Source organism: Suillus fuscotomentosus (assembly GCF_016647785.1).
Source record: "Suillus fuscotomentosus strain FC203 chromosome Unknown F5891scaffold_6, whole genome shotgun sequence".
In the NCBI taxonomy this organism is placed as follows: Eukaryota; Fungi; Basidiomycota; class Agaricomycetes; order Boletales; family Suillaceae; genus Suillus; species Suillus fuscotomentosus.
In genome coordinates, this window is record NW_024539518.1 from 22,822 (window position 1) to 46,675 (window position 23,854).

At 49.1% G+C, this 23,854-nt stretch overlaps 8 protein-coding genes across 8 annotated transcripts; 5 read left to right on the forward strand and 3 right to left on the reverse strand.

The window, feature by feature from the left end:
• The first annotated feature begins 855 nt into the window (after positions 1 to 855).
• F5891DRAFT_1005372 (uncharacterized protein) lies at positions 856 to 2,674 on the forward strand. The gene is made up of 5 exons (XM_041360387.1): positions 856 to 1,387; positions 1,436 to 1,597; positions 1,659 to 1,795; positions 1,854 to 1,941; positions 1,996 to 2,674. The coding sequence occupies exons 1-5, from the start codon at positions 1,192 to 1,194 to the stop codon at positions 2,226 to 2,228; spliced, it is 816 nt and encodes a 271-aa protein (XP_041231158.1). The 5' UTR covers positions 856 to 1,191; the 3' UTR covers positions 2,229 to 2,674.
• A 252-nt stretch (positions 2,675 to 2,926) lies between these two features.
• Positions 2,927 to 4,785, forward strand: F5891DRAFT_1182652 (ATP-NAD kinase-like domain-containing protein; the record flags this gene model as incomplete). The annotated part of the gene is made up of 9 exons (XM_041366199.1): positions 2,927 to 3,257; positions 3,311 to 3,363; positions 3,413 to 3,470; positions 3,546 to 3,800; positions 3,854 to 4,015; positions 4,066 to 4,306; positions 4,359 to 4,425; positions 4,477 to 4,545; positions 4,594 to 4,785. The coding sequence occupies 9 exons, from the start codon at positions 2,927 to 2,929 to the stop codon at positions 4,783 to 4,785; spliced, it is 1,428 nt and encodes a 475-aa protein (XP_041231159.1).
• Positions 4,786 to 5,091: 306 nt separating this feature from the next.
• F5891DRAFT_1138196 (uncharacterized protein) lies at positions 5,092 to 6,347 on the reverse strand (the record flags this gene model as incomplete). Its single annotated transcript, XM_041364849.1, has 4 exons — positions 6,287 to 6,347; positions 5,966 to 6,225; positions 5,584 to 5,912; positions 5,092 to 5,552 (listed from the first exon to the last, which is right to left on the reverse strand). Exons 1-4 carry the CDS (start codon positions 6,287 to 6,289, stop codon positions 5,092 to 5,094), a joined length of 1,053 nt encoding a protein of 350 aa, XP_041231160.1. The 5' UTR covers positions 6,290 to 6,347.
• Positions 6,348 to 6,449: 102 nt separating this feature from the next.
• On the forward strand, positions 6,450 to 7,399 carry F5891DRAFT_1005394 (histone-fold-containing protein). Its single transcript, XM_041360388.1, has 6 exons — positions 6,450 to 6,514; positions 6,570 to 6,617; positions 6,675 to 6,852; positions 6,905 to 7,009; positions 7,063 to 7,185; positions 7,238 to 7,399. The coding sequence occupies exons 2-6, from the start codon at positions 6,606 to 6,608 to the stop codon at positions 7,258 to 7,260; spliced, it is 441 nt and encodes a 146-aa protein (XP_041231161.1). The 5' UTR covers positions 6,450 to 6,514; positions 6,570 to 6,605; the 3' UTR covers positions 7,261 to 7,399.
• Positions 7,400 to 7,433: 34 nt separating this feature from the next.
• On the reverse strand, positions 7,434 to 16,118 carry F5891DRAFT_1005397 (glycoside hydrolase family 13/glycosyltransferase family 5 protein). Its single transcript, XM_041360389.1, has 20 exons — positions 15,406 to 16,118; positions 15,204 to 15,354; positions 15,049 to 15,151; positions 14,565 to 14,983; positions 14,119 to 14,515; positions 14,005 to 14,069; positions 12,980 to 13,952; positions 12,663 to 12,930; positions 10,978 to 12,613; positions 10,639 to 10,924; positions 9,897 to 10,589; positions 9,585 to 9,843; positions 9,389 to 9,531; positions 9,016 to 9,336; positions 8,760 to 8,964; positions 8,638 to 8,710; positions 8,542 to 8,584; positions 8,303 to 8,491; positions 7,856 to 8,249; positions 7,434 to 7,794 (listed from the first exon to the last, which is right to left on the reverse strand). Exons 1-20 carry the CDS (start codon positions 15,809 to 15,811, stop codon positions 7,784 to 7,786), a joined length of 7,035 nt encoding a protein of 2,344 aa, XP_041231162.1. The 5' UTR covers positions 15,812 to 16,118; the 3' UTR covers positions 7,434 to 7,783.
• Positions 16,119 to 16,194: 76 nt separating this feature from the next.
• On the forward strand, positions 16,195 to 20,614 carry F5891DRAFT_1101700 (Pkinase-domain-containing protein). The gene is made up of 6 exons (XM_041363593.1): positions 16,195 to 17,854; positions 17,905 to 19,131; positions 19,185 to 19,403; positions 19,468 to 19,725; positions 19,790 to 19,980; positions 20,029 to 20,614. The coding sequence occupies exons 1-6, from the start codon at positions 16,345 to 16,347 to the stop codon at positions 20,236 to 20,238; spliced, it is 3,615 nt and encodes a 1,204-aa protein (XP_041231163.1). The 5' UTR covers positions 16,195 to 16,344; the 3' UTR covers positions 20,239 to 20,614.
• F5891DRAFT_1125681 (tRNA methyltransferase) lies at positions 20,384 to 22,759 on the reverse strand (the record flags this gene model as incomplete). Its single annotated transcript, XM_041363996.1, has 12 exons — positions 20,384 to 20,537; positions 20,593 to 20,778; positions 20,833 to 20,915; positions 20,968 to 21,102; positions 21,156 to 21,327; positions 21,381 to 21,529; positions 21,578 to 21,629; positions 21,677 to 21,751; positions 21,797 to 21,916; positions 21,970 to 22,146; positions 22,196 to 22,284; positions 22,334 to 22,759. The coding sequence occupies 12 exons, from the start codon at positions 22,757 to 22,759 to the stop codon at positions 20,384 to 20,386; spliced, it is 1,818 nt and encodes a 605-aa protein (XP_041231164.1).
• A 134-nt stretch (positions 22,760 to 22,893) lies between these two features.
• On the forward strand, positions 22,894 to 23,650 carry F5891DRAFT_618073 (tRNA intron endonuclease). The gene is made up of 5 exons (XM_041372473.1): positions 22,894 to 23,028; positions 23,085 to 23,166; positions 23,219 to 23,298; positions 23,348 to 23,418; positions 23,471 to 23,650. Exons 1-5 carry the CDS (start codon positions 23,011 to 23,013, stop codon positions 23,592 to 23,594), a joined length of 375 nt encoding a protein of 124 aa, XP_041231165.1. The 5' UTR covers positions 22,894 to 23,010; the 3' UTR covers positions 23,595 to 23,650.
• The last annotated feature ends 204 nt before the right edge of the window (positions 23,651 to 23,854 follow it).

Below are 23,854 nucleotides of genomic sequence, written 5' to 3' on the forward strand. Positions count from 1 at the left end.
GTGATACGCGAAGGAAGCGAGACTTTGAATGAGGTCTGGTTTCTGTACTCCTATGTAGAAGGTTTGCATCCTCGTCATCGGCTTCGTTGACAGGGGAATACTGAGCAGGATATTCCTTGGCCATAACGTACGGAAGAAGAAAGATCAGTTGGGTATGGATTCGGAGCGGACACACAGGACAAACCTTTGAAGCGTTTGCAACGTACAGCCTGTGGACCTCGGAGACCTAGAAGTGCCAATGATTGGATCAGAAGTAAGAACCTTAAATTTGCGCTATTCTGTGTCATCAGAACTCAATGAGCTGGCATTGCATACTTTCCAGATCGACATTATGACGAGAAGTCAATCTCGGTACCAGATCCTAGGCACCAGTGTTGACGTGACGGGAGAATGTTCCCAGTATGCATTGAAATTTACTATGTTCTGGAGCTCCTGGTTGTCACGCTAGTGGTAAAAACGCTTTGATCCCGAGGTAAAGTGTACGTTGTGTAACTTGTATCATGAAAAAGTCTGTTTAGTGACAGCCACTACCGTCATATTACTATTAGACTCTTTCAGCATGTCGCAATTTCGAGCAGAGATGAAAATACCTTGCTACTAGTAGCCTCCAGGGAATTGAGTAGTGTGATCAGAATCACGAACTTTCAATTTCCGACAATTAATGGCTTCTAGGAGAGTCTGAGACAACCTAGATCATTTGGGGTCGCTGCGGCCGCATCAGTTATTGGACGAGCGCTACACAGTCACGCGTACGGTACACTACTAGGTGCCACGAAAATAACAAATAACAGTACATTGCGGGTCCGGCAATGCCGACGCCGTGAGAAAGTTGGTAATTTGGCTTGCTCATCCAGTTATTGATCCGAGTGTATAGCCAGCCATCTTCAATTGATATTGTGATCCGGGGATTCTGGGATCTATCAAAGTTGCCAGCAAATCCCCTTCCCAGAAAAGATGATCGAAACGACATATTTCATTGAATCAACTAGTTTGGTGAGTAAGTAGTTAACGACAAGCGTGTCAGATTCCTTGATTACACGTTTCAAGTTGTTGCGTAGTCAACACTAGCTCTTGCAGCGTTTAATATTCACTCTCCACATCAAGGACTCACGGCGAAGCATTTGCACGTCGTTCTTCTCGTATTCAGCTCAGAGAAGGAAGTAGACGCAGCTGCTAACCACGGGAGCCAGCATGTCTAAAGATTCTTTACACTTTTCTGATGAGGAGACAATCTTCGGTGACGTAGACAGGCCCGGTGCAAAACCTCATCTCAAATCTCGCATTCTTCACCTGTGGCCTTGGTTAAGCATTGGTTCGCTTATAGTCACATCCGTGTCCTCCTTCACGCTGTGGATGAGCACGCCTTCTGCTCATCTTGCTATATACTGTGAGTAGTCAGATGGTGCTACATGGTCAATATATTGACCAATTACAGCTCCAGCAAGTGTTGCTGTTGAGCCTGTTATTACAAGGTTCAATGGGACCATCATTTTCCCTTCTATCTATCGTATTCCCAGTGGACCTCTTGACGCTCCCGACTATCATGGCCCTCCTTCCCCAGAACTCGATGCTGCTTGGGCCAGGATTTCTGACGATGGTGTGGCATTCAATTTATTATGTTGTACTGTCGGTCGTTATTCACTTACATGAAATCACAGTGCCACCAACCCAGGTTACGATTGATGATCTACGTAAAGCTGGAGAGGTAGATCTACCAGCGAAGGTTAAGTATCCACAAAGTAGCGGTGGAGGTTTCATGGCATCGTTGGAAGTCAATCATCAAATGCGTTGTCTGGTAAATTATGCCTATGCTACACGTAGAGCCCAGTCATGTTTTGTTGATAATTGTGTAGAACTTCCTTCGCAAATCCTCTTGGCCCGACCATTACAAGTTGGACCCCTGGTTGCAGCGGGACCCCTCGGTAGTTCGAATGCATCTTGGTAAGTTTTCTTCCTTACCCAACACGTCCGCCGTGCTCATAGCATCTACCTTAGATGACTGCATCGAACTGATCAGGCAGTCTATCATGTGCCATGCCGAGGTTGCGATGATCACGTGGGACTGGGTGAAGAACCACAAACAAGCCTACCCCAACTTCAACACCCGTCATGCATGTAGGAAGTTTGAGAACGTCATGGACTGGGCTATGGAACATGCTGATCGATCCGAGATTACTCGGATGGAGGATACGATTGACCTCCCTTTCCCTCATCAGTACAGTATATGATGCGTCTTGCGTGATGAGAGACATCGCATTATGATAAGTTACTTGATGATCGCACATGTTGTTCGAGGTGATGGATGGGGAATGTGACGTGGAGAAGCTATGAACAAGAACAGTGATAAGTAGGGCACTGATAATTTGACGTCTCCCAAGCATATTGGTGACTTGGTACAATATTTCTTTGACTCCTTCGCAGCACATCCACCTCTTCCTACTTCTCCAGTGCTTCAAAAATAGAATCGACAGCTGAGACTCGGTCCCCAGATGTGTCAACAGTCTCTAGGTCAACGCGAAGCTCTAGAACATCCCATAATGGACAGCTTGCAGAAGTGGCCCACCAAGGGGCTCCGCGAGGACTGAATGACCAGCGCATAGCCGGATGATTGAACAAGAGCCTTCCGTGAACCAGTTGCGGCGTTGGTGAGGGGACATAAGGAAAGTAGCGTGCACTGAATTTGCAATTAGCGCTGAAATGAATATTTAACGCGGCCAACGAGTTCCGTGCGCCATCAACCTTAAATTAAACCTGAAGTACGAATCGTGAAACCGCCAAGCTCGGAATTTGAGTCGAATGCATAGTAAGCCGGACCATATTATAAGACAGTTCGGTTTCCGCAGCACAGGTGGCTTTATACACATGCGCTCCTTCCCACCGTTAAATCATCACTTATCGTGCACGGACCCTATCTACGTCAACCTCCATGAACCATCTTTTAATCGACAGCCGCGGTCTCTCCACTTCGCTTCGTTTTAACGAGGCGTCATTCTTCATCGAACCTACAAAGCCCGACGGTCACAATTCCTCTTGCTGCGCAGGCATATACGCTGACAGAGAAGTGAAGTGCACAGAGGTGCCTCTTCGCAATGTCATTTACGCCAAAGTTACATCTGGCGTCATCGAGGTACAATACCTGGTTCGCAAGGGCAAGGAAAGCCGTTTGGAACTTGCAATGACAACCGGCGCCGTTCAGAACGAAGATAGCGCGCGTGTCAAGAAGTGGTGCGAGGCGCTGCTTCTTGCTGCGTATCAGGGTTTGTCAGACTTCATAACGCGTGGTATGTATACTACTTATTTGGCTCACTAGGCGCGAATCCGTCCAAGAATCTCAAGGTGCTCGTTAATCCCTATGGCGGAAAGGTCAGCTTCATCAAACTCCTTTGTATGCTTTCATGACCGTCTTTCTCAGGGGAAGGCAAGAGCATCATACGTCAGCAAAGTAGAACCCATATTCCTTGCGGCTGGATGTACATTGGATGTAACTTGCACGTCATAATTTCATGGCATCCTTGCTTCACTCTCACTGATGTATTGCCATACAGACACCACCCATGGCGGTCATGCTATCGAAATTGCTCGCGAAATGAAGCTGGGATATGATGCCCTGGTCATTGTATCCGGTGACGGTTTGATCCACGAGGTCCTGAACGGAATAAATCAACATGAACACCGTGACCAGGCATTTTGCATACCAATAGCACCTATACCGACTGGCTCCGGTAACGGGATGTCTCTTAATCTACTGGGTCTGCAGGATGGGCTTGATGTTTGTGCAGCAGCTCTCAATGTTCTCAAAGGTATGTTCTGCCGGTCGTCTTAAACGCTAGAAACGCTGAATATTGGGATTCAGGACAACCATTGAAAACCGATCTATTTTCCTTCACCCAAGGAAATCGTCGCCGGATATCATTCATGTCACAAACTATCGGAATAACGGCAGACATCGATATTGACACTGAACATTTACGATGGATGGGCGATACCCGATTCATCATAGGCTATATCCGTGCCAGTCAGTCATTGTTGCCCTCTCCTGTCACCTTCTTGACTCCTTTAACTCAGTTATTGCCCGCAAATCATGTCCGATCGAGTTATCAATGAAGGTCGTCGAACAGGACAAATCTCGCATGATGGATGTTCTTCATGCACGACGAGCGGGCGAATCACCCAGCCAATCTAGCGTTCCTAGCTTGTTTAGTGCCGACAAGAAACCTGATAGTCCAAGCTCTTCACATGAGGAGTGGACCCGGTTTAAAAGACCTATCCTGTGGATGTACGCCGGCAAAGGGCCATTCGTTAGTCGGTAAGTAGCAGTATACTGTATCAAAAATTGACTCATGAGTCCCACTCCTAAGGGATTTGATGCAATTTCCCGTCTCTTTAGCTGATGATGGACTTATCGACATATCCATACAAGAAATAGTAAGTGCGTTATGATTTGTTCTTTTGATGCATTTGATACCTTGTTCGAAGACCAGTCGACGGGCTCTTTTACGGGCCATGGACGGTGCCGAAGAAGGTCGGACGTACTGGATAAACACGGTAATTTTCTCATTCTTCATTTGTGCGTACGACTCACCAGGTATACAGAACCGGTACTTCAAAGCCTCTGCTTACCGCGCAAGGCCTCTCGCCCCAAAGGGCACGCTCGTCGTGGATGGCGAGCAAGTTCCCTTTGAAGAGTTCCAGGTAGACGTCCTCAATGGACTGGGCACCTTTTTAGCCCCGTATCCTCATTATGCGCCGGAGTTTCTTGTACGAGACATCGAAGGGAACACCTAGGAGACCAAGTGCATAATTATAGTTTCAATGATACCCTTCTTGGTCATTGAACCGGTTGTGGCACCTATGCCATACTAACTACTTTTGACAAGCAATCTAGCCGCATACAGTGGTATCATTTGAATTTGGTGTCATGATCACTGATGCACTCGGCGAACAATGCGATCTGCATGCATATCCCCATTGATTGCCAGGGTCAACCAACTGTCTTCCATAACCATTGTTTGCGAGGGTATTGTTTAACATGTATGTAGTGCACGACGGACAGAAAAACGGAATGGCCAATGGCCCAGTGCAATCTACCCCTCATCCATCTATAAATTCACTCTCCACAAGTGCAATATCATCAGAGTCACCGTCATTCTGATCATCAACTACCTCCGGTAAACCGAAGTAGTAACCCAGGTTGTCCCACAAAACGGACCGTGTTTCCAAACTGCGGGACGCCAGCGCCTGCAGGGAATTGTAGCAGGGATATTGTTGAAGTGTTTTCTGGGAGCCAATCTCCTTCAAGACACGTAAGAAATCTTGAGGCGGTCCCTTCAACAGCTTTCTCTTGCTGTCGAGTTGAATACAATTCTGCGAGTCGCATATGCATTGGCTTTCCTGCGCCTCAAATGTCTGAGCGAAGTCCGTCATACAATGCCTGCCTCGTGCTAGGCAAAGCCAATCATCAGGCGTTAAGAGCCCCCATCGAGCGCTACGTTCTCCAGGCTGCCACAAAAGGACAGTTCCCTTGAGAATCAGTGAGTGGAGGGGGGTTTGGGCTGCGGAGGCTATCAAAGTCCATGAAAGGACTGATGGTAGATAGCATATAAAACGCAGCTGGCAAAATTTCTGGGATATTGGCCTCCCTGGCCAAGCGTATGGCAGAAGCAGGTTCCAGCATACGATTGTCGATGAACTGACTGGCCGCATCATGTTGCGGTATTATGGATGCAGAAAGACTGGCGTAATGCTCCATGAGTCTGTCCCATTCAGGGAGGGTGGATGGCCAGTCTGCCCGGAAACGAGCCCTGAGCAGCTTCTGCAGGACGCGCACGAAATATTTCTGCGATAGCAGGAGAATCCCTTTGTATTTGGTTGCGGCAAGAGGGTTTCTATTCTCCAACATGGATAGTATGGTGCTAAAAGCGTTTTGCTTAAGAGCCAGGAGGGCCCATACAAGCACAGTGCTCACCCCGGGTAGTAAAGGGCTCGAAGCAGGTCTTCAAGATCTTTTGCATCATCTGGCATCTGTACCGAATCTATACCATCATACGTTTCATTCTCTGCGGTAGAGGGTAGCACAAACATATCCGCAAATACTTTAGAGTGCGATGCGAGCACAGACTTGTGAACTCGAAACGCATGGGTTTTCCCAGCATGGGCGGCTAAGAGGACCACACTGCCATCAGCATAGTATAGGTCTTTGTGACGCACAAATTCGTCCTCGAGAACCTACAATGGTTAGAGGTGTGATGATAAACGGCGTTGTTCAAGTTTACTAGATCTCACTTACCATTCGCCTATAAGATGCAGCTCAGCGGCGGTGAGGAGAAGCGTGACAAGTGTGGGGTGTGATGGTGTGCGCGTGCCTCGACGCGTGACAAGCGCGGTCGTTGAATCACGTGGTGTCCCTCACGGGATCGGACTTTGAATTAAACCCTTCATAAGGCCCAGCACATAAACGTCGCGTCCCCTCAACACTCTTTCCTTAACCACCACCCACTACCGCCACTCCTACCTGGTGTGTATACGTTTGTGATATTGCACTGAAAATGCAAACTGACTCACATTGACAGTCACATACCTGTATAGTTTGTAAATTAAGCAAAACAATGGCACCTAAAGTGAGTTAATTCGTGATTCATATGCTTCCTATGTGTTAAGTCAAGGACCCATCTTAGCCCGCATCCACTGCTGCCAAAGCCCCTGCATCCACCGCCTCCAAGGCACCAGCTAAGGCTGACTCTGGATCAAAGGCTGCGAAGAAGACCGCTGCTAAGCCACAGGCTCCCGCTGAGGGTGAGAAGAAGAAGCGCCGAAAGGTCCGCAAGGAGACGTACAGCTCGTACATCTACAAGGGTGCGTTCATAGGTTGTGGTAGCAATTATGCACGGCTGATTTCGTTGTGAAGTCCTCAAGCAGGTCCACCCTGATACCGGTATTTCAAACAAAGCCATGGCTATTCTGAACTCGTTTGTCAATGATATCTTTGAGCGCATTGCTACCGAGGCATCCAGTATGTTTCCATCACTTGCCATAAACCAGGCAGATCCTTATAGTATACTTCAGAGCTTGCTGCTTACTCCAAGAAGTCGACGATCTCGTCGCGTGAGATTCAAACATCTGTTCGCCTTATCTTACCAGGAGAGCTGGCAAAGCACGCCATTTCTGAGGGTACTAAATCTGTTACCAGTAAGTGCCGTCTCATTCAAGTCATAGGTGATGATGCTGACCATTATTTCAGAATTCTCTGCTGGTTCTAAGTAATCTTCGCATATTTCACCCGTGTATTGTTACCATACCGTGTACCTTTCGTTATTAGAGATACCTCCACAGTACTCCCATCGCATGGGGCGCAAATATGAGCCGCCCATAACATGCTTCAATTGATATTCCTTTGACCTTACCAAAGTGACTTGGCCCACCTATGAGAGAACTTGTGAGTTGTAAGTCATGGCGAACTGATATTCAAGCAAGGTTTTTATGTATGTAGTGTTAACTGGCAACGTATGATTTTAACAACACCAAAACGCAGTCTATAAAATATCCGAAGTACATATATGCGCTCGTACGAGGCACTGGAGCTAGAGTATGTGACGTGAGTTTCAGTTGACGAACCGTCGACAATCTGATGTGCGAGCGAGTACAGAGTTCAAAAATTTGATGACACCTATAATCCAACAGCGAAAAGATCCGAGTGAACGAAAGTATCCATGAAAACAAAAGTCCTTGAATGGAGTGATGGTTCTAGTATGTGCGTGATTGATGACAGTGAATAGCAATAGCATAATTATGGTCGAGCTGAAGCAACGGTGATTAGCCACATCGAGTATCTCCACGGTCAAGTTGCATGATAACTTACCTAGTTGTTCTTTGCGGTAGAACCAGAAATAACCTAGTACAATGACAATCTGACAGATCAACGCTATCCAGAATGGAGCGGAGGCCATCGGGCTGCCCTTGAGACCTTGCGAGAAGTCCCATGTTCCAACATCAGGGAACACGCTCCCTGGACCGATGCGGTTTGGTGCAGTTGCGCGGGCAGCCATGACACAGATGGACCCAATGACCTGAGCAAAAGCGAGCGTGGCACAGACGTGCAATCTTGACAACGTCTGCAGGAGAATCATCCCCAAACCGACACCTTGCACAGCATCCAAAACACCGAGCCAAAGCCACAGAGAAAGACCAAGGTACGGTCCCCCTGAGCCAGCCCATGGGATATAGAGCGCAAGAGATGAGGTGCCCCACAATGTCTGCGACACACGTTAGACGACTGAAGATTGATGCAACATTGACAAGATAATACCTGACACCATCTTGGAGCACCAAGACCGACAGCGAACACTGGCAACAACCACGTGTGCGTCTTACTCAAGGACGTGAGGATATAGAGCATGAAAGCCCAGACACCGATGAAAAAGAAGATGATGAGAAGCATGATCGCCCACTTGGGGATCGGAACACTCCACAGGAAACTCCAGTTGCGACCGTAGGGCTGCAATAATGTTAGAACATAAAGATGTCAAAGCACTGGATCTGACATACCCCGCTGAGCCAATAATCACGCAAGACTTCAGATGCGAGGAACCTTGCGTGGAATATTAGCATCATCAACTTCGCCGTGAGTAAGAAAAGTCTAACCAAAGAACGAGTTTCCTTCGGAAGAGAGTTTTGAGAAAGTTTGGAACTTTCGGAGGGGTTTGTCGGTAGTACTCTGTTTGGTAGTTGGTATTATCCTGCTTGAGAACTCAGATGGGACTTACCTGGCAGTCCGTACAACATCAAGTATGCAAACGCAAACGACATTATTGAGAGCGGCCATAAGATACAGACAATCCACCAAGGCGTAACGGACCCAGGCTTCGCGGTATTCAGTGTGCTACCCCAAAACCACAGGGCAGCCACCCAGATCTGTTGAGAACCTTGCACAATGCAAGCGCGCAGTATCCAGGTTTCAGTGGCGGCACCCTAAAGCACAAAAATCAGCTGCATACAAAAGGACCCAAATAAATGACTTACCGCTTCCTCTCCAAAGTTCAAACCGAAAAAGATGAAAGCAGCAGCAGAAGCAACAGCATATGACCAAGTGGCGATGTCCGATAAGATGGTATGAGTCCCTTGAAGTTTCGATGACAATGAGGGAACGCCAATCAAGAAGAATGCTATGCCATAGAAGACCCAGGGTGCAGAAAGAACGTAGACGGAAGGTTTCAAGCGGAACATCGTATACCAAACGAAAGATGCAGCTAAGAATACAGCGCTGAGAACATATAGCTGGAGGTTGTCCTGGTAGTTTTGACCAGTGAGCAAAGTCATCTGATAGCTGTTTGCAGCAAGCATCTTGAGAACAAACGTGAGCTCATGAATGAGGATCAAGAATCAAAGGTCTTACCTGGCCGAGAGCAATGATGATAGTATACACTGGCCAACCCCCAATTTGTCGAGCCATGGCAATTTGGACTCTGTTCATGACCACCATGTTGCCGTCGAATTCCGGCTCTGTCTGGAATGGGTGAGAGCTAGGTGTTCTTGGGGCTGTAATGGGTGGCATCAGTGACAATTCACCTTCACAAGAAGGGTACAGTTACATGTTGGACGGGAATGCTCGTTCATTGTAGAGTGCTCGTTGATCGTAAGAGTACCAGGCATGCTCCAGATAGATTCGCGGTGCGAGGAAATGTAACTGGCTGCACTGGACAGCTTGTCTCGTCTCACACGTTCGAAGAAGGCCTCCTCAGACTTGACGAGGTACTTCTCGATAGAGAGTTCGCCCTTGGAGTTATTCGAGTTCAACGCTTGCAGCTTCTGCACAAACTCTGAGGCAACACCGCCATCAGAATCCGTGAACTAAAAAAAGTGGATGAGATAATGGCGATCACCAAAATTCTCGAGATACGCACCGTTGCAATAGCCTTGTTCAACGGTGAGTTAGTCTTTTCTTCCACGATGCTGCCAATGGACTCCATCGAGGCCACCCGAGAATGCGATCCAAATGGTCTCGGGGGTGTCGGACTCAAGAAAGGATCTGGCGCATGTCGATGATCTTGTGCAATCGTCCTGTTCGCTTTCTCCAAAAAGTCACTGTATCCAGGCCGACTACTAGTCGCGAAACTATGCCGCGAGTGTTCCTCGTCAGAAGTATCCGATGTATATGAAGAGTCGCGGTTGAAGTTGAAACGAGGTGGTGCCGACAGGAAGTTCTCATCATGGGGCGTTGAAACCTGGCTTCCAGGAGAACTAGGCATCAATCTCGGGGATGACATGGCGCTCTGGGCATCCCAGTCTGGTTGAACAGGTAGGCCTTGATTGACAGGGTTCCAATCTTCTGCTTCGGGAACCACATGCTGAGAGGGCTCAGTCCCGCAGTCCGCCTCCCGCCAAGCGTTCGAAGCAGCTAGCCTTCGGCTTGCGTTTATACTCCTTCGGTGCATGTCTTCCATCCGCTGACGCCATTCGACGACTGGGAAACGCTGAACAGCTGACCGAGCACGAAGTATGGCTCTTTCTTCCTCCGTGGATTTCAACGCCAACTTGATCGTCTTCGAAAGCTGTGACAACATATGGGCCGTTGAGGTAGATTCTACAGGGAACCACTACCAGGAATCTCGTCAGATCGTGCCCCCAAGAAGACGAAGCACTCACCCATCCAGGCATCAACCCAAGACCACCCAGTCGACTACCAACACCAAGGGCACCTTTCCTCCCGAATTCAACAGCGACCAATCCAAATGGTTCATCACGGGAAGGAATCAGAGCGAAATCAGCACCACTAAACAGATAAGGCGGTAGCGCCGTAAACTCCGGCTTCGAGTAAACACGATCAGGGTACATCTCCATCAACCGAGCAAGTTTCTCCGCAGCGAACCGACCATAAAGATCAATGACAGGTCCGACGCAAATCAGCTGTATCGAAGGGCGTTTCTCAAGGCTGTGAGAGGTCTCATCAGAACCGAGTCCCGCAGAATCTACAAACGCACTCACAGCGATGGCATAACGTCCGCAATCAGGTCAACACCTTTCTGCTTAGACCACCGACCAACGAACACAAACAGATCAGAGTTGGGATCTTGCTTGATATTTGCCCATTCCTGAGCCTGCCTCTTCATCTCTGGACGCTGTGCCTCAGCAGCCTGATCGACCTGCACATCACGCATAGCCACTGGATTTTCGTCCAAAGCTTCAATATCCGTCGGATCAGGATTAGGCAGCGAATCAACATGCTTGAGGGTCCATAGCGCAGGATACCGCGCCCAACTGCGCTTCCCATACTTGTCCGACACTCCAGCGACACCAATGCTCTTTTGATGAACGCTGATAAACGATGCAGCAGCGTGAAGCAGGTTAAACGTGTTTCCGAACTGGACGTATTTCGTGCAGTGCTCTTTGCTAATGTTAAACGCGGAGCAAACTTCTTTCATTTCTTCCTTTGTCCGGAGTGGCCATAGACCCTGGAACTCGGCATTATGCAGCGAAAGACAAACGGGTACTACTTTGGGCAGGAGGTAGATCGGAGCGAGCGCGCCGTGATAGTCGTTGACGTGGTATATGTCGATGACGGGGAATCGGCGGATGGTAGTTGCAATGGCCTGGTTCCATGTAGAGTAGAAGATGGCGGAACTGAGGTCGTCCATGCGAGCTGGATACGGGTCCGATTTGGTCTGTGCACGGAAAACGGGGCTGTCGAGGATAACATAGGTGATATTGTCCAACACGTGCGTCTCCACTTCGATAAGGTAAGGCTCATTGAAGATGATAACCTCGATAGGCTCCGCAGGTACACCAGCGGGATATTCCAGATCCTTGACTTTAGGGATGACCCAGATCAAGTCAACGTCAGTCATGGCTTTTCCCATAAGCGATGACATCACGCCGAGACCTCCGATCTTGACTTTGAGTTTCCAGTCAATGATCTCATACTCGAGCGTCGCGATGAGGACCTTGCGCCGCTTGTTCTTGTCCTCTGGCCATCCTATGACATCCGCATTCGGTTTTTGCCTAAAAAACTTCTCCGTGATGGGCGTCACGCTCTCCTTGAAGTCTGCGGTCGACTTGTTGCCGAGCGATCCGATGATAGGGAAATACTTGCTTGCACCGGAATTCGCCTGCACACCGTACCGGTTGTGGCGGATACCGTAGAACGAGTACATGAAAATGACAACTGCGAGAACTCCGGAAATGAGGGAGATACAGCAGAGAAGCCCGTACATGATAGCGCCGACAGAAGCCTGGCCACGAGGCTCAAGGGTCCACGCCAACGTGGCATCATCAACGACGAGTGCCCATGCGAGCGCAGGATAAGGGGGCGCCGACAAGTTCAGGTAGTTGGGTGCAATGCTGTTTGGTGGTAGCCGATCCATAACGCCGTCCGCATCCACGTCGCCGTAGTAGTAGTCATCGTACCCAAACACGTTGAGTTGTAGGTACGTTGGCCACGCAGCCATGATTTCGAGCTCCCAAGTGCCATCGCTTATTAGGTTCATCGCATTGGAGATACCCTGGTCATAACCCCAGTCGTTGAAAGGACCTCGAGCGAGGAACTGGGGAACGCGACGCTGCTGTTTGTAGTTCAGATCTGCATGCACGACGACGCTGGATGTAGTCGCGATACTACTCCAATCTACTGCAGTATCAACACCAGAAAAAGCGGTAGCACTACGAATGCTCACATTGTACTATGAGATGTTGTCCCGTCCAGAAAGTACCAGAATTGGCAAGGACGTCAGCCGGTATGGTCGTAACATTCTCCCAGCTCGTCCAATTAGACCAACTTAGTGTGTAGTCGCCCGAGTACCTGAACATATCTGCCCCATAGGCACGGTGCGTAAATGTATACTGGCCGTCAGTGTACTTGAAATCTGCGCTAGCATAATCGGACTCGGGGAACACCATGACATTGTTCGCTTCGCCCTTGCGCACCAGTAGATGGTCCGTGCTCTACAAACCATGAACAAAACACGACACAGTAGCGATAAAATAGACATACCCCAGTAGACAGCGTCCCGTCGTACGATGTTGCATTATTAACAATAATCTCCAAAATTCCATCCGAAACATTGGTCAGTGTACCAGACCACGACCACTGCGAGTACGGAGTTCCCACAATGGGGGATATGGTGGGATTCGTGACAGCATTGCACATCACCGAACTCAGGTTGAGCGTAGGCTGCCCACCAATGCCAGAAGACGTCATGTTGAACGATAAACTCTGCGTGACGCTATCACACGACATTGCCACATTGAACTCCAGCACCAGGTCCACAATCGTGGCGTTTGGCTCCCCCCGCGTGACTTCGATGCGCGCATCATGCCCAGGCAGGAACTTGGTGAGCATAGGGGGGGCAGCGATCCACTCGGTGATAGGGACCAAAGCCTTGAAACCAAACGTGTCTATATCCACAGTCTGGAGACATCCATACCACGGTGCCGATCCGTTACCATAATACGACGATCCCGAGTCCACGAGCGTATAGTTCTCGTACGGAGAAAGCAAGTTCCTCACCGTCACGCCACCCATATAGGGCGACGATATCCACAATGGACCGCCGCAATCATACGAAAACGTCTCCGAGTGGTTCAGATTGGAGTACAATAGCCAGACTTGATCGGTGTGGCCCCCCGTCAGGTTTTGTACATTCTGGATACCTGCACGTGATACGGACCAGAGGCCCATTTCGGTTGCGGTGTCGTTCGAACCTGGGAATTCAACGAAGTAGGTCCAGTTTCCACGCTGTACGAGGTCGAAGCCGTCTTGGAGGGCGTTGTAGGTGGTTCGGAGGCTCAAGAAATGTTTCACAAGGCGATGCATGTCCGTCGTGGGATCAAAATGATCGAGCGAGTTCCAATCGTCGTCACATCCCGTTAAGGCAGGCTCAAGCGGCATGTTGAAGTATTGAGCAGATCCAAGTCTGTAGCACCCGTGGCGCTGCCATGCCTTGTTGCTCATCATAGCTTGACGGCTGAGAGTAGCAGTGTGAGAAAAGTAATCACTCGGAGGCGATAGTGACCCACCCGAAGAGATAGTTTGAAGCTGTGGAGTCATATAGATAGAAATTCTGCTCCTCGCCATAATAGATCTGCAAAAGCTAAGTACTGCAGCGACAAACGTTCGAGTATAGCTCCTACCAATGGAACCCCTGGCATAACCAAGTACGTAATATAAGATGCCAATGCGGATCTCAATGTGCCATTCGCCAAACTGGGCCAGCGGAAAACATCGAAATTGCTTGTTCCGAACATATGCTTCGGATCGACGAGGCCGGTGTTTGGATTCAAGAAGTCGTTGTTCACGAACATCTGATTCCAAGCAGTGATAAAGTTGATGTTGAGATCGTACGCGACGGCCAAGTTCCCATCCATTCCGAGGAAACGGGTGAGGGAGCGGTAGATTGAGTAATGGAACGCGTAGCCGTCGAGGCCATTTGACGGTTGTGGGCGCAAGAAATACTGGTTTTGGGATTCTGTTAAATTGGCTGCCTGGAGGAATCCGGGGGGCAGCATAGTTGGGGTACGGCCACGTCCCCTGTAAAGGCAATCAGTTGATGTGGGTGATGAGTGTAATAGTGACTGACATGTATAGGGATCCAAAGGTGTCACCGCCAGTGACTTCACCGGTGATATAGAAATTCTTCTTTCCAAGATTAGTGGCGCAAGCACGAGTTGCAGATGCCCAAGCGGTCATGCCATCGACGGTGAGCTGTGTGGACTTGTCGACGCGAATGGCATCTATATCAAGGGCTGTGATAGTCATGCAGGAAAACTTGGTGAGTTTGTCCATAACGGTAGGTTTCCATTCGCGGAGACGGTCCTGTACGGATGCAAATTTGGAAAGTTCACGCTGCCAGTCAGGGTGCACACCAAAGGCTTCCATATCACCATAATGATCAAAGTCGGACTCATAACAACCATCATTGCCCGTTACGGGCTGAATTGTTCCATCGTCTTGCCAAAAGACGGGAAGTTGACAAGAGGTGTTACGGACATTGATGACCTAGAGGAAAAAAAAGATAGTTGAGAGGGGGTTCAGGCACGAGGCGAACGAAAATAACTACTTACGGAAAAATCAACATACTCCTCAAAACCCCAGGGGAGGTAATTTGGGTTTTTGTAGATTGCATCATATTCATTAAGAGTAAATGGGGCGCTGACATTGAGAAAACTGGTGGGTGTGAGTGAGTGGTGATTGAAATTGGTGGATAGGGAGAACAAACCCTTCGAAACCGATGAGGTCGGATAATGTTCCGACTGTGAAATCCAACATGATATACATGCCGCGTGCATGTACTGTGTCAACGAAGTTTACCCAATCATCAATAGTACCCCAATGAGGATCCAATACAGAGAAGTCGAGAGGAGAATAACCTTGAAAAAAAGTGAGCATGAGTTGTAAATGAGATTGAGATGAGGACATACTATCGGCTTGCCATATCATGTTCAAGAATATTGTACCTGAGAGATATATGGCCTTCACGCCCATACCTTGGATGTAGTCGAGCTTTGATGTTATTCCTTTGAGGTCGCCGCCGAAACGAAGTTGGGTTTCTCTCCAATCCCATTCGTATGGTGAGGAAAAGAACTGATTGTTTGTGGGGTCACCATCAGCAAACTTGTCCATAAGGACCGTGTATACTGGAATTGAACGCCAGTTCGCTGGAGAAGGGGTGTAGGTGGTGTTTGATCTCGTGGTTGAATAATCTGTAGGGGACTGAGCGGATTGGTTTACATTGAGATTGTAGGATGTGAGGTCTGAACGATAAGGTGAAGCGTATGTCATTGAAGAAAAACATAGTGATGAAGCAAGGGCGGTCAGGAACCGCATCTTGGATCACTTGAAGGAGAGGAACGGTGAAGAAAACGATATTATTTGACAGGGATGGAGATTTCCAGTCGGGGGTTCCAGGAAGAGACAGTGAACGTAGAAAAGAAGGGGGGTAAATACGTTATACATACGAGAAGTTTGAAGAATCCGAAGAAGGGCCACGCACTGCCCCCGTGACAGGCAGGGCTAGGCCAGTCAGACTGGTTCGTTCGGTTCGGTCAGGTACATGGTTAAGTCGATCACGCCAAGGTTCTAATAAACGCGTAGTGACCGATCCGAAGTGCATGTACATACGAGTGGCCATGCCGAAACATCAGCTGTGTGGAAATCAAAATTTATATATGTTAAGTAACTAATCATCTTAACATATCCCACGCTCAAACAAAAAAATGAGACATAAGTCACATAACCACTGCAGTGAGAGCGCTTCACTACGCGGGTACTAGCACAGCTAGAGCACGCCGTTCTGTCACGGTACTGCTTATCCACAGTGCAAGCGCTACTCATTTTCAGTCGGCACAGGCCTTATACTGATGGCTGCCACCACTACAGACATTAAATCCCGCTCAGATTCCCGCTCCTTCATCACTCTCACTTCATCAATGTCAACTAACTCCATACTAGACCCGCCTCACGGTACCACATTTTCAGATTTCATGCGCACCTGGAATGACGTCCACGTCGCTCGGTGGCTCGCAGATAATAAATGTAGTGCACATATCCCCGCCTTCAAGAATAATGACATTCGTGGTGATATTCTGTTAGAGCTAGACCAGGACACCCTCAAAGAGATGGGTATCTCCAGTATCGGAGACAGGCTTCGCATCGTCAATGGCGTCAAGAATTTGAGGTCAAAATGTTCACAGCGCGCTACATCTTCTCTCTCTGCTATCGCCCATACCAGGGCCTTCTTGGCTTCTCTTCCTCTAGAATCTTCAAGGGAACCTCCAGCTGATCATTCCCATTCACGCACCAGCTCGCAAGAGCTATCCACTTCTAGAGAGCCCTCACCGACCTCTCGCACATCCCACAAGCGTCTCGATAGCAACAGGCCTGCTCCACTGGTACTATCTCCAACTTCAGGACGCCCGGATCTTCCCCGCATCATTCGGGAACCTCAGTCTGGCGACTCTATACGCAACCCTTCCACAATCCGTCCACTTCCACAAATCAGCCAATCGACAACACCAACCAGCTACACTCCCCGTCCATCCTTGCCACCCCTTCCTCCCGCACCAAGAGGTCAACCACCTCAGCCCCCACGCGGAACCTCCCGCACTCTCCATTCCGTCACCGGCCCATGCACTCGCACCCCTAACCAACCAGACGCAACCAACTATGCCAACTCACCCCTTCCACCAGCACCAACGCCCACCCCCTCAAATATGCTCACAACCCCATCTCAATCAAACAGCTGGTCATTCGGTCTCCCCCCAGATCCTCGATCAGGTCCATCCCCAATCAAATCACCCTCTCCCCTGAGTTCGCGATCATCCCCACGTTCCATCAATGTCGCACATAACAGGAACATCTCTTTTAATGGCGTCCCTTCCCCTCTTGCACCTACACCCACGAATTCAAAACTTCCTCCTAGGCCTTCCACGACTGGAACCAGTGCCCATCCCTATGCATCTGTCCAAGCCTCTCCATCTTTACAGGCCCCCGCTCAGAATGGGTTGGCCCTTTCCCCGATCGTGGAGTCGTTCCAGGGGCAAACATCAGCTTCGTCGTCAGGATCCTCCTCACCCCCTGCATTCGCAGTCGGACGCGGTCCGTTCAATCCTTCCGCTCATAATACCCCATCGGATACCTCCCGTCGTAAACTCGTTAGATTTTCCATGCCAGAAGAACAGCGGTATTATACCGTTGATGTCGCTGATTGTGCGGGCGGTATAGAGGTCATGGAGAAGGTGCTCAAGAAAGCTGACAAGGTGGGCTCGTCGCGGAGGAACGATGTCATGAGCCGCGTCGAGACCGATGATGGTGGACTCAGCGTAGACGGATGGTCTGTATATCTAGAGTGGGACGAGACAAATGACTCGGGTTTGATTCCTCTCTTTTTTAAAATCTCGAACTCTGACATTTGCGGACAGGCAAACCACTCTCCGAAGCAGAACTCCTAGCAGTGTGTCACAGCGCCTCCGATGACCCTGTCAAAGGACGCGGCCTAACGCTCCGCAAAAGCGGGCGCACAAAACGTTCAAAAGATCTCCAGCGAATATTTGGAGAGAACCCTCCCCGGAATATCAGTCCTACCTCCCCCAGCATCCAACCAAGGCCATCCGAATCTGACCACGAGCTTGATCCTGGCATGATCCTAAACATCGATGATTCGCAAGGCCAGAAAGCACGTGCAATCAAACGGGCAAGTACTATCAGCGTCCTCAGCGGCCTTGGCGTGCGCGACCCGGAAAAAGCTCTCGACCCTAGTGCATCACCTACACAAAGCCACCCAAAACACCCGCTCCCACCCGTAAATTCCGCCAAGAAGCCTTCAAAGCTACGCAATTTCTTCGGCCAGCGCCCGCCGAGCGAGTTGATCACAACGCACTTGACGGAATACTTCCCGTTCACAGACAGGAAAATGTTGCGGAATGCACGGCACAGTATGATGCTCCGGGCTTCGAGCGTGAGTGGGGAGAAGAGGGATAGCACGCTATCCCTCAATCCACCACCTCTTCCTTCGCGATTCAGCACCAGCACGCAGGGTTCAGGATCAGCACAGCGCTCGATGTCGCCATCACGAACGATATCTTCCAAACGGAACTCCACCATCTCTACTAGTTCCACGATACCAGACAACCGGTCTTTGGCAGCACCTTCGATTGGTGAGGACCCTCCGCGAGTATCGATATCCACTGAAGACGGGCGATCGGTGATCCTGACTGGAGATGATGTTGAGAAGCTCTCTTCGTTTGATTCAAAACCGCAATTACTCCCTCCTGTGACGTTCCCTTCGATATCACTTTCAGAGTCTATGGAAGACCTTACAGGTCCTCTGCGCCCGAGGTCGAATTCGAATGCGTCTAAACGGATGAGTTTCATGACTGAGTTGAGGAGCAAGCGTGATCGGTCAGATACTGCCAGTTTATTGACTGTGGATGAGATCACTGCTGAAGTAGAAAATCGGAGACAGAGTATGGCGGTTGATATGGGCGTTGAGGGGGCTGAAGACTGGACGAGGGTGGAGCCTGATATCGATGATGTTATCAGTTTTTCGGAGGGTGATGCCGTGCTCGAGGACGATGAGGATGATGAAGATGAGAGTGAGGAAGTTGAGGAGGAAGACGAAACTGGCCAGGCTATGAACTCTAGCGGCGGTAAGTTGAAAACAATTTCGAATGTATGTGCGCTAATTTCAGAGTTTTTTTAGGCAAGTGGATTAAAGGCGCACTCATCGGTGCAGGGTCATTTGGGAAAGTCTATTTGGGTATGGATGCTGTAAACGGTCTTCTGATGGCAGTGAAGCAAGTCGAGCTGCCAAGGGGCTCAGCTCCAAATGAGGAGCGGAAGAAGAATATGCTCAGCGCATTGGAACGAGAGATTGACCTTCTCAAAGATCTATCCCACCCAAATATTGTCCAGTACCTCTGTAAGTCCGCGCATTACACGCTATTTCAAATACCATTGAAAATCTCACCCACGGAAAAACAAAGATTCCTCAGTCGACGACGATTTTCTCAACATCTTCCTGGAATACGTTCCTGGAGGTTCTGTCACTGCATTGTTGCGTAGCTACGGCGCTTTCGAGGAACCTCTCGTCAAAAACTTTGTACGACAAATCTTACAAGGCCTTAACTACCTGCACGAACGCGACATCATACATCGCGATATTAAAGGAGCAAATATCCTCGTTGACAACAAAGGTGGCATCAAAATCTCAGACTTTGGCATTTCGAAGAAAGTTGACGGCAGTGAGTAAAAGTAGCTTCATCTTGGCATGCGGCGTTTCACATTGACATGCATGTGGTTTGTCAGACCTTCTCACAGGCAAAAGGATGAATCGCCCATCATTGCAAGGATCAGTGTTCTGGATGGCACCTGAAGTCGTGAAGCAGACCGCGCATACTTCGGCTGCCGATATCTGGAGTGTGGGATGCTTAGTTGTCGAGATGTTGACTGGGGAACATCCATGGGCGCAACTGACCCAGATGCAAGCGATTTTCAAGGTTGGTGTTTTTTTTTGGTCGGTCATGCTCTTATGAACGTTTTTGCAGATCGGTCAATCTGCTAAACCTACTATACCATCAGATATTTCTTCAGAGGCTCAGGACTTCCTCACGAAGACTTTTGATCTCGATCATTCAGCTCGTCCAAGCGCTGGTGAGCTGCTTCAGCACCCTTGGGTCGCCGTCAAGAAGCACGCAGGATTCTCGAGCAAGAATGCGGCTCTCAAGTCTATTCCAACTATTGAGATCTCGGCATAATATCTCCACATCTATGTCTCTTTCTCTCTCTGTTGGGATGTTTACTTAACGTTATTGGCATTACCATACTCGCACGCATGTACCTTGTTACAATTGCATATTTGTTATACCGATGGGTACACACTAGGTTGATATTTGATTTACGCTATTGATTTTCCTCTTCGCGTTTGCGCTTCGTACCGGTGTCTGCTTTCGTCCCGGGGCCCCAATTGGGAGCTGGGTTCTGCTGGTAGCGGACGAGTTTTACTTTTGATGCTTGCGTCACTGATCGAGGGTGTCTGGTAAAATTGGCCTCCGTCCTACATGCAGTTTGTGATTAGCTGGTAAATTCTGTTTCTTAGAACTGGCACTTACCTCGCTTCCTTTGCGAGCAATTGCCTCGCGAGAGAGGTCTCAGAGACCTTGTCCATTCTCACGGGGTGCTTCTTCACCCAAGACCTGAAGACGTCGTGCACAGCTTGACGCGTCGCATCAGTCTTCAAAGAGCCTGGTAGGGCGTGTGAACGCGATACGGTGTGACCGGCGTTCAGGAGAGCAGAGCTAAGATGAAGTTTCAGTGCATGCATGCTTTTCATTTCAGAGATAACGACATACGCCACATCATCCAAAGGGGGACAAACAGAGTGAAAGAAGCCAGCTATCCGGGATGGGGTAAAGTAGAATGGGACGTGCAACTCCTGAAAGGGCAGAGATTGGTCGTCTGCGGTGTAGATATAGTTCAGATCGTACCTCGCTGGCCACCGTTAGCATTCCTTTCATGCGGACCGCTGTACCATATCTGTCTTGGTTACTCCCCAAGTGCTCAAGCACTTTTGAGATGAAGCCATTATTGTGTAATGAACCAGACCACATTGGACCAGCAACCTGCCACGAACATGACTCGTTACCCTTGATCCGAGTTGGATTGTTCTACTCACATGCAACGCAGAACCACACTCGGTACATTTTTGTGGGACAGGGGGGCCCGCTTGAGTCTTGAACAGGAGGTTTACGTTGCCAGAACGTTCCTGAACTTTTTCCACGATCCGGCCCAACGGCTGCTCGTAGAATGCCTGACAACCTTGACATACGAAATACATTGCTGTCTTGCTAGGAACGAAATGCATGACGATGTGATAACATCATAGCATGGCGCAACTTGCCTAGCAGTCTTTTTAACTTCTATCGGCGCGGAGTGAATGCGGACGAAGAGCCGAACGTAAAAATCGATAGATAGACACAGGAGCGGTTCGATGTATCTTCCGTATCGGCCTGCCGAGGTTGACAATGTGTTTAACACGAGTCTGAGAGCCTTCAGGGACGTCAGTGAGGTTCGGCTTGATCATGAGGACGCCCATACTGCCTCATGGCAGTACTCTGCCTTGACAGGAATACCACCGTAATTTGAGAAACTTCACAGCCCATCAATCATTTATCAGTTGCAAGCCGGCCCACGTACCACTTCTCGTGGTAATTTGTCGTCGCCAAAACTGACAAATCTGTGCATGTGACACATAGAAGTCCTGTAGGGTGCCTAAGTAAGCCCTGGCGTGAGGCACGCATTCAAGTTGTAGGCGACTTCCCTCCGTCGTTGACGCACTGAACAGCTCCATCGATAAAGGGCGCGGCAGTACCATATGGATCGAGGTCGACAACATCGACACGTGTCTTCTCTGTGCGATGGTTGTACATGAGCGCACTTACGTAGTATGTACCTTAGACAAAACTACAGCTCGAGAATCAAGGACTTACCATGCATCGCCCTCATTGATTCTCACCTTTCCGCGATCAGGGAGAGGCTGGTGCTCCGGTACCGTAGATGATGACGCGCTGTCAGCACCAGGAGATGAGGGTCCAAGACCATTGAGTTCTACATTTCTCTTCATGGCAGCCGTGGCAGACGCAGACAGGTCATTCGCAATGACGAATCTTGAAGGGCGATGATATATATGTTCGTACACAAAACTGGGACACAAACCTCACAAGAGGAATCTCTTTTGCATAGCGGATAGACCGAAGACCAGTTGCCGACAATGCTTCGAGTAGCACAAACTTATGAGGTCGGTACTTTAGACAACGATTCAGAACCACTATTGCAGAATATGGAGTAACCCACTAGTACCTCTCGTTTGTTGCCTTCAGATGTACCTCCGGTGATAGAGACATCTCTTGGTAAATCATCATCGAGATCATTGCTCGGTTCAGTAGATTCCGCTTGTAACAATCGTTCATTGAGAAGACTTTGGATATCTCGCGAGAGATGCTCACTTTTTGCCTTCTTCTGCTGCACCGTCTTCACCTCTCCTTCCGCCTCCCTTTTCGCTCGTCTCTCCTGAGCCTGCTTCCACTTTGCTTCCTTCTCCCTATTCAGTTCTTCGCTCCATACTCTAATGCACGCGACGCTGAGATCCCGATTGAATTCCTGAACTGGATTCAAAAATGCCTCCTCCTTCGATGAGATCAGGATGTGGGACGTGTTTTCCGTGTGAAGCGTAAACCCTTCTGGCACCGTGATGGACGAGCTACCAGCGGAATCTGACATGGTCCTTTTGTGTGATATCTGCAATGCAAATCGTGGTGGACGACAATTCGAAATGTTGAATCCAAGGCGCAGAGGCCTGCCGATAGCGAGGAGTACTAGTAGAGACCTCAGGATGCTAGCGATTACCAAGACGAATATCTTGTCTGAAGTGCTTCATAATGACTCGACGCAGACTTCCATAGCACTACCACGTAATTCGCGTGATCTTTTACGTTCAAGGTAACCTTGACCGAGTTAAGATTCTGCTCTACATGCAAAATCATCCATCTGCAAGTGACGAGTCGTTCGCTACAAGACTGGATCCTCACTCCTTTTTTGCGTGTAGTACCCGGTGCTTTCGCAACTGCTCGAAAAGTATCCTGCAACCGGAGGCGCGCTGTTCCAGGTGTACAATGACCTGACGCTCGGTACGCAGCCTTTGTGGGCTATGATCCATTCGGTGACATGGCCTCCTTTCAGCACAAAAATGGATCGATGTCGAGGTTATCGACCTTCCAGCTTGCAAACGAGCCGCGATCAAAGGCAAACGGCCAACTCCTGTTAGCATTTTCTGCGCCAGCGTATGAAATTCATTGATGTGCACGACAGGACACGGACCGAGCGCCGTCCATCTGCATTGTAGTACCTTGCTCGTTGTCTGAGTCAATATCTGCATCGTGGTACGTTCGGTAGACCACCTCTGGATCTACTCTGTGTTCAACGCATCCCTAGGCTTCGCGCTGCTTTTACTAGCCTTGATCCTTTACCGTCAGAGATTTATGTGGCCATTACCTCGGAAGACACGTCAACAGTCTATTATAAGATCAGCCAGGGAATCGTCAAGCCACCTGTATAAGGCGTCCTGGCGCGTTTGACATCGGCAGTTAGTCGATAGGAGTATCTAACTGATGGGTTTATACGTACGTCAACGGACCCAACGAGGAGTACATTGACCGACTATTCTAGTGGACTTATGTTATGTCCAGACAACGACTACGACGGATGCTGAGATGAGATGCAAAATGTGAGGGGGAAATGTACAGGGAAACGATACATGGTAAAGGTAATATTGTTTGATGAAGAGTACAATGAAATGTCCCGATGAATCGTCAATAT